At 41.4% G+C, this 12223-nt stretch overlaps 1 protein-coding gene across 3 annotated transcripts in view; it reads right to left on the bottom strand.

The window, feature by feature from the left end:
* The window catches only part of ANKRD44 (ankyrin repeat domain 44), a 306281-nt gene that overhangs the window by 34153 nt on the left and 259905 nt on the right, over nucleotides 1-12223 (bottom strand). For all 3 annotated transcript variants that reach the window (XM_043445412.1, XM_043445414.1, XM_043445413.1), the window contains exon 17: nucleotides 2578-2649. In XM_043445412.1, the coding sequence (XP_043301347.1) occupies nucleotides 2578-2649 (72 nt within the window). The remainder of the gene's footprint in view (nucleotides 1-2577; nucleotides 2650-12223) is intronic.

Genomic DNA, 12223 nt, shown 5'->3' with positions numbered 1-12223 from the left:
GGGGGTGCTTACTAGGCCCCTGACAGCTGGAGAACGACCCAAGCCCATCTCTCTCCAGTGATACCATAACACCCTGTCTTTACATGACCGGACGCCCATAATACTTGGCAGAGCACCTAGCATCCAGCAAGCACTCAATAGTTTTTGAAAGAAAAAAGAATGAGAGATTATAAAATTTTTGGAAGCTAAGAAAGTCTCCTCTCAGATTACCAGTGGGCTTAGCAATGCAATCAACCACAGTGTCAAAGGACATGAGAATTCCATCTGAGATAACCTTTCTGATAGGCATCTCTTAGGGCAGCTAGAGCGTCTGTGAATGCCCAGCCTTGGGCTAACTTCCCCAGGCCCAGCAGATGGCTGGCAGAGGTTCTAGGGTCAACCTTTAGAGAAACCTGCTTTGTTTTTTATTAACTCACTCAGTCGTGTCCAACTCTTTGCAGCCCTGTGAACTACAGCATGCCAGGCTTCCCTGTCCATCACCACCTCCCAGAGTTTCTCAAACTCATGTCCATCGAGTCAGTGATGCCATCCAGCCATCTCATCCTCTGTCATCCCCTTCTTCCCCTGCCTTCAATCTTTCCCAGCATCAGGGTCTTTTCCAATGAGTAAGTTCTTTGCCTCAGGTGGCCAGAGTACTGGAGTTTCAGCTTCAGGATCAGTCCTTTCAATGAATATTCAGGACTAATTTCCTTTAGGATTGACTGGTTTGATCTCTTTGCAGTCCAAGGAACTCTCAAGAGTCTTCTCCAACACCACAGTCCAAAAGCATCAGTTCTTTGGTGCTCAGCCATCTTTACAGTCCAACTCTCACATCCATACATGACCACTGGAAAAACCATAGCTTTGACTAGATGGACCTTTGTTGGCAAAGCAATGTCTCTGCTTTTTAATATGCTGTCTAGGTTGGTCATAGCTTTTCTTCCAAGGAGCAAGCATCTTTTAAATTCATGGCTGCAGTCACCATCTGCAGAGATTGTACTAAGAGACAACTGGTATGAAATTTTATACATATAAATATCCACCCACCTTTTCTACTCTAAGCCCATGTCCAGAAGAAAGACTCATGGACATTTTAGCCTGCTTTCACAGGACTCGGCATGTGCATATTTATCACTGCGCATACAGTGGTTATGTCGGTAGATGTGGCAGAGGGTGGTGAGTGAGATGCTAGCAGATGGGCTGGTGAGTACCTGAGGAGACTGGCAAGGAGGAAAAGGCTCCATGGAGTATGATCAGTTCATCCCAATCTTCATGGGATGGCCTCATCCCTTCCTACCTACATTCCTACCTGCCTCAGTTCATCCCAATCCTCATCCCTTCCTACCCTGCCTGAATTCCTATGTATGTCCATCAATAAAATACTCCTCTCAGCTCTCCAAAATCTCCGTCTCATTTTTCCATCAGAATGAAACTGAAAAAGTGCTTATGTGTGCGTGGGACTGAGTACAATGTCATGACTGTCAAACACAGAGACCCAGCATCCTACTCTTCCCAGTATCCAGTCTCAAGCTGCATCCAAACACCTTGATGGTCCTGTACTGAGGCCTCACAACTCAGCAGCGCCTTGTGCAGGTGAGCTGTGGTCAGTCCGAGAGGTTTCCAGGGAACAGCTGTTGATTAGCAAGACCTTCACAGACATAGAGTGGTGGTAAGCTTCTCAGCTCTGTCACCCTCAGGGGGAGTTTGGTGATTCTCACTCTGAGCTATTGCATTTCCTTTCAATGATGGGATGTGGAGAGGAAGCTTTACTGGCGACATAATAACTTCTGCTCACCTCCCTAGTGGCGCAGATGGTGAAGAATCTGCTTGCCATGTCGGAGACCAGAGTTTGATCCCTGGGTCTGAAAGATCTCCTGGAGAAGGAAATGGCTACCCACTCCAGTATTCTTGCCTGGAGAATTCCATGGACAGAGGAGCCTGGTGGGTTACAGTCCATGGGGTTGCAAAGAGTGGGACACGACTGAACATCTAACACTTTCACTTTCACCTCCCTCCCAAGTCTCACCAGATACAAGAAGCAGGGTCTGATTCTTCCTATGAGACCTCGATTTCAAGCCTCAGCAGAAGCTGCAGAGTTGCTTTCATGCATATTTTCATCTTGCTCTCACAAGCCTGTGTTTAAATATCTCACAAGTTTTTAACTATGGTATTCAATTATCTACAGTGCAATGCTTCTTGTCTATATTTACATCTCCAAAACAAAAATAAAACATTTCCTCGGTTAGTAATGATTATTACTAGATAATAATTTTAAAGACTGCTAAAATTTGTAACAATCATTATTAAGAGCACTGTGACTGGGCTCCATGCACACTGTCTCTTTTCCTTTGTCCTTGTTTTACAGATGGGGAAATCAAGGCTCAGACAAGGTGAGTGATGTAAAAGTCACCAGTGGGTGAAACTGGGATTGGAACTGGAGACACACTTTGTCTCTGCTGCCTGAGGCTTTATCCATGTACTGTTTTCATTATGAGTTATTACTGCATTGCTATGCTTTCCTTTTAAGAGCAGCCTGGTTTTGGGAACACTTAGGGTTCTTTTGTAACAAGGTGAAGCTACCCACAGCATCTCACTTACAGCTAAATGGAGCGGACTCTTGGTAGCACCAGAATCTGACTCTTCAAAAACACTGTTGGTTCTTTCCAAAAGCTGTGGAGATGAAAAGAAAACAACAGTATGTGAGTACAATCTGCAGAAGGAATCCTACTTTACAGATACTAATGTTGACATAAATGAAAAAGGACGCTTCAGAAACTTAAGAAATCATGCAACTTCTCAGAAATATAAGAAATCAGATACAGCATATCTAAAACAAATATGTTAACTGAATATTTCAACTTCTAGGTCATCTTAGCATTTGCTATTTTTTAAAAAAAGCAGCCTTCATACTTGAAAAGTTCCTTAGCTTCACCAGTCTAAAAAAATAATTCTTGTTAAATCTACTTCCCACCCAGTAGTTAGTCATAATGAAAAAATGACAATACCCAGGGTCTACTCCACTATCAAACACATATTTACTGGAGATAGTGTTGAAAAAGACTTATGAAACTCTTTATTTTCATGAAGCTTACATTCTAGAGAGAGAACACAAACAAATAAACATACACATAAGAAAATAATCTGGTGGTGAAATAAGCTTATAATGAAAATAAAGTAGGGTGATGTGAAATGGAGTGACTGGGAAGCTTTTTACAGCGGACAGCCAGGGGAGGCTTCTCCAAGGAGATAACAGTTAAAGTGGGACTTCAGTAATAGGAAGAATTGTGGCTGGAAAGCATTCTGGGAGGAAGGAGGAGTTAATGCAAATATATCAAGTGGGGATGAACAGAGTGAGCTCAAGGAATGGAAGGAATCGTGGGATGAGGGCATGATGTTGGTGAGGGTATCCGGTAAAAGACATTTTCATTGACTCTTGTTGGAAGAACAAATTGTTAAAACCTTTCTGGGCAAGTCTGTGCATACCTTTGACATCAGGAATTAATTCCTACTAAACAATTAGACAAGCACACAATGGCACGTGTATAAAGAAACATATTCATTTAAAAAATGCGCCCAGATGCTGCTCCAGGCAGTGAAGATTCAATAATAAATAGTATATTTAAAGATCCATTTTCTCAAGGCAGGGGGAGGCGGGGACACGGGTGTCAGGCAATAAAAGAAAGAAGTTATGTAATTATTTAGAAAGCCATAGGTACTGTGGAGAAAAAACAGAGGAGTTTGGAAGGCTGGAAGAAAGGTCAGTTTGCAACTTTAAATATGAGATCAGGAACGGTCTTACTGAGCAGATGATGGTTAAACAAAGTGTGGAGGTGGTAAGACAGCCATGTGGTATCTAGCGGAAGTGCATTCCAAGCAGAGGGGTAAACAATTGCCTAGTCCTTTAGGGACAGAGATGCTTAAGATCATGAATGAGACGGGGAAGAAGGATGAGAAAGAGGGCAGGAAGGGTGGTAGTGTCATAAGGAGCCTTTGGGCTGCTGTAAAAAGTTTGGGGCTTTTGTCTTGAACGAGATGGAATTTCACTGGTGCACTTTGAGGAAAGGGCTGACTCGTTCTAACTTTTAGACTCTAGGGAGGGCACAGAGGCCGCTGATAGGTTGGGGCAAAAGTCCAAGAAAGAAATAACAATGGCTTGGAGCAGTGGGGTGGAGAAAAGTGTCAGATTGTGGATATTTTTGGAGGCAGAATCAACAGGATTTGCTGATGGACTGAATGTGAATGTAAGAGAGAGAAAGAAAGGATGATGCTCAGGATTTTGTTCCATGAACTGAAATGGAGAAGTGAGTAGAATATACATACTGGGAAAAAACAGAAGCTCAATTTTGGAAATGTTATATTTGAGATGTTTTTAAAGCTTAAAAACATACATGCTGGCCAAGCAGCTGTTGGATACACGGGTGTGGACTTCATGGTATTTAAAGCCGTAAGATTGGATAGGATAAGCCAGGGAGTTAAGCAGAGACGACAGACTGAATCCTGGGGGACCCAACACTGAGTTACAGAGATGAGGAGGAACCAGCAAGGAGACTCAGAATGAGTAGGTGAGATAGACAGAACATCAGGAGAGCATGAAGCTCTGGGAACCAAGTGAAGAAAGAGTTTTAATGAGAGAATGCATAGCCATGTCAAAAGTCAAGTAAAAGATCAAGTAAAATGGGGCCTGAGAATTGCCCGCTGGGTGTAGGAACATGGAGGCGATTAGAGACTCTGCGAAAAGCAGTTTATCAAGACACTGTTTATATGGGGAAAAAAGAGTAAATAGCAATAAGGATGAATTGAATAAATTGCAATGGTATATACCACCACTTCTGATAAACTATCCCTCTTTATGTTGCCAGTTTGTGCTTCTTTGTATAGTGATGCATCCAGAAGAGACAAAACCCAAACACCTCGATGAGTGGTGAATATGGCAATATTCAATGTCCACTCCAGGCTCCTGACTGATGGGCTTGGGCTGCCTTATACTGCAGGGACTGGAAAGCTCAAAACTACATTTCCTAGACTTCCTTGAACTAGGATTCCAGAGATGATTTAGGTCCTGCCAGTTAGATGCACTAATGAAATGTTAGAGACAGAGTGAGTAGAGGACATCTTTGATCGCTGATGCTAAGCAGAGTCACGGAGACTTTGGTTTGTCCTTCAGCTTCCCATGTGCAGGCTTAGTGAGGGTAGAGAAGCAGGACACAGGGATCCAGACAGCCATTTTCAACAGTGTGGATCAAGCAGATGCGGTGTGGCTCTCGGGCCAGTGACAGTGACAAGCTGGCTCCTGCGTGTCAGCTGGGGCGATGTGTCTGTGGAGCAGCCATTCCACGGCTGCTTTCTGACGCCCCATCTCTCTGGTCACGGGGAGGGGGCAGGAGCCCTGACCATCCAAGTTCATCAGTTCAGGTGTATTTCTGGAGGATCAGCCTAGGGTCCCCTCTCCTAGACTTCCCAACAAACACCTGTTTTTTAAAATATCAAATTTTAAAATTTTCTGTTTTTCTGCTTAAAACAGCTAGCATGGCTTTTGTTTCCTTCAAATGAACCTGGCTGATTCAAAAAGTAATACAGATTTAAGTTTTCTTAATGAGGGGTGGAGAAAGGGAAAATACACCACCAGTGCACTAGAAAGCGAAACTTCCTAACATGCTCTTTATTCAGATTTCTCCCGTAAAGGAGAAACCTGTCAAGTGGAAAAACACATTTTAAAGCCATATGTGTGGAAAGATACCATTTTCATTTCAAGAACTGTATTGATATGTCTACCTATGCAGAAAAGAAAGGTGAGAAACATATACCTTAAAATGTTTAATACAGTAGCCTAAAAGTGGGAGATTAGATGATTTTTATTTTCTTCTTTATATTTCCTAATTTTTTTTTTTTTTTTTGGTGAATGTATATTGGTTTTGTAATAAAAACACTAAAGCTATTTCTGTTTGGAATAAAAGTGATGAACATTTCTTTTCATTTACTAGAATGATGTCCACAGACCCCTAGGTAAGTCCATCCTAGACCTGGGCCTAGTTCTAGTTCTGTGGCTCTTTCTAGTTCTAGTTCTGTGGCTAGAACTTCTTTCTAGCCAATGCATGTGGGAAAAAAAAAAAAAAGGTTGCATTCTCTGGCAGATCAAATATCAGTGTAACACTGATCATCTAAAAGCACATAATTTCAAATTTTCAAGTAAAACAATACAAATAATTATATCAGAAGCATGAGGCATTATGTTTTTTTTAGTGTGAAAATAGAATTTGGAACTGAAGCAATCTACGATATATTAGAATAATGAGAGTAAATTTCACTTTAACTTCAAAGCAAATAACTTTAAAAACCAATCTGCTGTACAAAGTTAAAATAAAAGCAGCCCCAACTGCTTGAAAAGGCTAGAGAACAGCTGTTCTTTGCTTTGTTTTGCAACATTATCACCTGCAAGACTTCCTGGAATTGACAGTGTGTACCAACTCCAAATCCTGTCCTAGAACGGAACTTTTAATCAAAGGAACACAGAATCATTTCCACTATTATTACAAACACGATGAACAGAAGCAAGAAGACAATATACTGTTTATAGTCACAAATGAGCTATATTCCCAGAAGATTTACTGTGGAAGACCATTTTTCTACATGTGTACCTTGATTATCCTAATAGCATGGGGTGATTTACTTCAGTCATTTGCTTAATGCCATCTATCTGGGGGACCCTGGGTTAGGAACCAGATTCAACTGTGCAGCGAGCAGATGTGGTCACTGACTTAGGAGAGCTTTGAGGCTAGTGGGGAAGCCACAGAAGTTAACAGGTAGTGAAAACTGTGAGGCAAGAGCGAGGGTGCAAGATGCTACGGGAATATGAAGGAAGAGGTACCTGACATAACCTTGGGGGGTCAAAGAAGGCTCCTATGTAAAGGAAACTGTACCCTGAGACCAGGATGGTAGGAGTCTGCCAGGCAAAGACAGAAGGGACTACTCAGGCAGAAGAAAGAGCTTGTGAGAACAGTGAGTGCAACACCAAAAGCTTTAAGTTCGTTAAGACTAGATAACATGTAGGATTGAAGAAAGAGTGAGGAGCAATGAGGCTGCAAATGTAAGCAGACAATAGATTAGGTACAGGGTGATCATATCGCTACTGTCCAATCCAGGCCATTTTTCAGATTGAAATTGGGCTGGGATAATGGCTGTAAGGGCTTCCCTAGTGGCTCAGATGGTAAAATATCTGCCTGCAATGCAGGAGACCTGGGTTCAGTCCCTGGATCAGGAAGATCCCCTGGAGGAGGAAATGGCAACCCACTCCAGTATTCTTGCCTGGGAAATCCCACGGACAGAGGAGCCTCGTGGGCTTCAGTCTGTGGGGTCACAAAGAGTTGGACAAGATGGAGCAGCTGACACTTCCACTTTAAACAGCTGTAAAGCAGAGCATCAAATCAGGATAATTCCTGAGACTCACTGAAGTGCTTTTAGTAAGGAAGAGGCATGATCATGATCAGATTCTTGGGTTTCATGAAAACTCTTTAACTGCAGTGTGGCAAATGAACTGCAGTGGTGCTTGGGCCAGGTGAGGACTGCAACTCTAGGAGCAGGGAGATCAGTTAGCATATTTCGATTATGGGATTGATAAATTGTGAATTAAGTTGCTGAGAACTGATGGTGGCCTGTACTGCAGAAGAGGCAGAGGAAATGGAAGGAAGTGGGGATATTCAGGACTTTTATTTACTCCTTTATTCATTCATTCAATAATTACTTATTGAGTGCTGTGCCAGATACTGGGATTTCCAGTTCTCAAATGGTTCATACCCACATGAACCTTAGAGTCCAAAAGGTGTAATGGGCATCATTCATCAACTGAGCAATGGAGGAAAGGGAAAGAACAGGGTCAAGAATGACATTCAGTTTTCTTGCTTTGATAACAGGGTGAATGGTCATGCCTTCTTTAAGATAAGAAACAAAGAGAAGGCACAAGATCGGGGAAGGAAGATGCCTTGAGTTTTAGTTTGAAGTGCTTCTGGGACATTCAAGGCTAGATGTCCACTGGACAGATGGATATAATGTTTGAAGCTTAGAAGAGAGAACTGGGCAGGAGTGATGGATTCGGCAATCATCAGCAATGGCTGAGACAGCATGCCTTCACTGTGGATGAGACTGCCTGGGGGAAAGTGCAGTGAGAGAGGACCTAAGCCCCAGGAACCTCAATTATTTAGGGTTTGGAAGAAAGTCGTAAAGGAGGCTGTGAGAAGAGGAGGGTTCAGAGATGTAGGAGGAAAACCTGGAGAATGAGGAGATGATGATGATGACGGTGGTGGAGGCCGTTATTACCATGATATGACGGTGGTGGTGGTGATCAATGACACTCTCATCTCACTGATGACAAACAAAAGTTATTAAGCATTTACCATGAGTTAAGAATTCCATAGATCATCTCAACCCATCCTCAGAAATCCACTAAGTAACCTGCTCAAGTTTGCACAGCCTGGAAAATACAGATCATGGAATTGAACCCAGGTCTAACTCAAAACCCATGTTATTTATCCCACAAAACACCTTCCTATCAACTGATAGCTGAGACTTGCCTCTGATATTTCAAAGGAAAAAAGAAAATAGGGATGAGGTAGGAAACATGAAGAGTTTTTTTATGTGCAATTTTTAAAGTACGTGAGTCTTTTTTATGTCTCTAACTTCAACAATTCCCTTTGATCATTGAGATTTTCCTCTTTGTTTCCTAAGTAGTGGTAAGTAGTCATTTAGTTACACAGCAGTCACAGGGAACTGGAATCTAGCTCCTCTAAGATGCCTCTTCTTTTGGTGATTCTTCTTTGTTAGTTAAGAAGGCAATGTGAAAAAAAAAAGAAAAAAAAGAAGGCAATGTGAAAAAGTAGGGAGAAAAGAAATTTGCAAGTCATTCAAAAGTGACGCTTATGTTAAGACTTCTCTGTCTAATTTAAAATTGATTCTAAACATATCAAGTCCAAGGGATGAGGCAGATACACAGCACTGCTCAGAGACTCGACTCTGCATAAATGTCTCGGGAGAAACATGGGGCCCCAGAGAGACAGAGAGCGCCCAGCATGACTCATTATACAAACTCGTACTTAAGCCTGGAGCCTGCAATATTACTGGAAAATAACATTGCTCTACAGAGATCACCCTCAACCTACCTTGTCAAAATCCGAAATAGAATGGTTCTTTTGAAACAGTCATAGCTAGAATACATGCCGAAGAAGTGGCATCATAAAAAGCAATGAGTTCTGCACATAAAGCTTGCAGTTATAAATCAAATAACATAAATTTATATGTATAATACGAAGCAAACAAGTTATAACTTTCTTTCTTTTAAGACCAATTCCACTTAATATATCCTCTGGCTAATCATCAACATTTACACAATCCATGCATTCACATGCTAGTTTCCATGTTGAATTACACTCATAAATCCAGTGTACACATCCAGTACATTGCCATAGGTTTCTACTGGCACGATAAAAAATTTACACTCACTTCAAGGATTGACTTGGTTCTCTGCCTAAACAATCTATTATAACAGTTGTTTTAATAAAGCCTTTATCTGGACTACTTAATCTTATTCCTTGTTATCTATACAATCCCAGAAATGCTGCTTTTCTCAATTGATCAATCATTTATGAAGCTTGTATAGACAGTCTAGCACTGCTTGAGCCCACAGCCTCCTATCACCTTGCATTTGCCAAGACTCTCTTGGCCAAAAAACCCAGAAGGTCTGAGGTTTAAACTACTCCCAACCCCAATGACAAATAAAGATGGGCATCTGAGGTGGGAATTAAGAGAAAAAAACTAGGGTGAGAGCAAGCAGACTTTGTTTGTGAAACATGAACCCTCTGTTTCAACTGGATGGTGGTGGTGGCGGCTGGGATGTTCTATAACTTTGGGGGGCTGAGAAAACAACTGTATAAATATTATAGCAATTCAAAGGACATTTTTTGAATTTGGAAAGCATTTCCACAGGACTGGAGGGCTCACACAAAGAACACCTCAATGTCTTAAATTTAAAAGCAGCAGAGGTAACAGAAGGCCAAGTTTAAGCCTCTTTCTCTATAAACTGAATCTGCGATGATAAAATCAAGAATAAATATGAACTTGATGGTAAGCCAACTGGCCACTGGGTTAACAAAACAGTGATCTTATCCAAAATTGAGAGGAAACACATAAATATTACACTTTGTAAGTGCTTTATAAGTAGACTGGTTATTTGAAAACATGGCAAGAAAAAATTCAGAGATCTCAAGAGACCTTCAGCTGATCTAACCCAGTTTCTAAAGGTGTTATTTAAGAAAGCAAGTGTGGCTCAGACTGTAAAGAACAGCAAGGTGTAGCCAGCGGGTCTGTGAGGCAACCCTCATTCTGGTCAGTTCTGGTCAGACTCCTCCTACTAGTTTCCACAGGTTAGCGGGGAGGGGAGGAGTTAGAAAACCAGTCAGAAAATATCAAGGAGGTGCTCTGAGGAAAGCGTTTAGAATGGATGTATTTATCTTTCAGCAGTGAGAACTGAGAGGACATTTATGAGTATTCAAGTCTGCAAAGGGCTGGAAGCAGACCAAGCCCCCTTGGAAAGCTGGCATCTCTGTCAGAAATTCTATTTCACATTCCACTTGTCTGTGCTTGAGAATGAGATGCTATTTGGGCAACCTCAAGGCTGACCCAGAGTCCACTCTGCTGTGACCTGAGTCTGGCGCAAGCCAGAAGAAGGGGCTGAGTCTGCAGAAGTTTCAGACCACCCAGCCTGTGTCCACACTCCACTGAGAGGCTCCCAGGGGCCCAGGAGAGTGCTTGGGGTACCCCACAGGGCTTTCAGTCTCAGAATTAATATGATGCTCCAGGCTGTACTGGACCCCAGTGAACCCCCGGTCTTTGGGCCTAGCCCAAAATAAACTCGCTTCCTCATGATGACACGTGGGTAACAGCAGTGACTATCTGTTTCTCAGGATTCTGCTCACACCCCTTCACAGCTATTAGAAAAAGCGGTGTTGCTTGAAATTGTTATTAGCAACAATTACTGGAAACTCACTGGCTCCTGGAGATGTATGAATCTAATCTAATTTCTGCCTCCTCCACTCAATTCCATAAGTAAGGAGCCATTAACTCTCTATACTTTGTGCAAGTCAAGGTCTATGCAACTTCAAAAGGAGATAACACAAATTAAGGAGGGCGCTGCTAGAAGCTTAGCTTCTTGGGAGCTGATTTTGATTACTCTGCTTATCTCCTCTCTCCAGTGTGTATTCAGTTCCTGGTGATTTCCTTGCCAATTAAAAGGCAGAAGAGCCTGTAGTATGTGTATGGAAGGCAAATGAAACATGCTGTGAAGAGAAAGGCAAATACAAGATACAAAATGCATGGTGTTCAAAAACTATCTTGCAAGACGCCTTAAAAATGTTCATCTACTTTGACCCATAAACCTACTTCAGACTCTATCCTGAGAATGTTTTAAGCCCAAAGCCACTCAAGAGTGAAACAGTGGTAAACAACCTAAATAGAAGAATGTCTAAGTTGTGATTGATCCAACACTTGAAAATTATTTAGCTTTAAAAATGTTTACCAAGTGTTTCTAATAGCACTGGGAAAGGATCATTCAGAATATTTTATGGAAAAATAATCAATGCATAAAACTGCATATTTTATATTATCTCACGTATGTAAAAGAATAAAATATGTGAGAAGGAGACTGGAAGGAAATATACCAAGAGGGTTAATAATAACTGCTTTGTGCTTTGTAGTAGAGGGACTTTGGGTGTTTGATTTTTTCTTTTCACTTTTCTACATATTCTAAACTTTCTACAACAAATACAGATTACTCTAAAAAGAATAAAATAAATTTGTATTTAAAAGTGAGATAGTTGAGTCAGATGATTTCCAAGGTCCCTTTAGCATCATATCCAGTAAAAATTTATGAGGGGGGGGGAGAGTCCAATATTTTCATGACTATATTTCTGGTATTCTTAATTAAATCAATAATACCAATTTGGCTAGTTTACTGTTGGTTGAGTACATTCCTTCATGGCCATTAAATTGCAAATTTCTTAGAGGCAGAGACTACCTATTCCTTGCAGAAGGTATTAAATAATGTTTATTGAATTTAATTTAAATCTGATAAGTGAGGCAGGAGGGGGGATCGGGATGGGGAACACATGTAAATCCATGGCTGATTCATGTCAATGTATGGCAAAAACCACTACAATATTGTAAAGTAATTAGCCTCCAACTAATAAAAATAAATGGGAAA

This window comes from Cervus canadensis, chromosome 24 (genome assembly GCF_019320065.1).
Source record: "Cervus canadensis isolate Bull #8, Minnesota chromosome 24, ASM1932006v1, whole genome shotgun sequence".
In the NCBI taxonomy this organism is placed as follows: Eukaryota; Metazoa; Chordata; class Mammalia; order Artiodactyla; family Cervidae; genus Cervus; species Cervus canadensis.
Note: the sequence above shows the minus strand (reverse complement) of the source record. Positions and strands in the feature narration are given on the sequence as shown.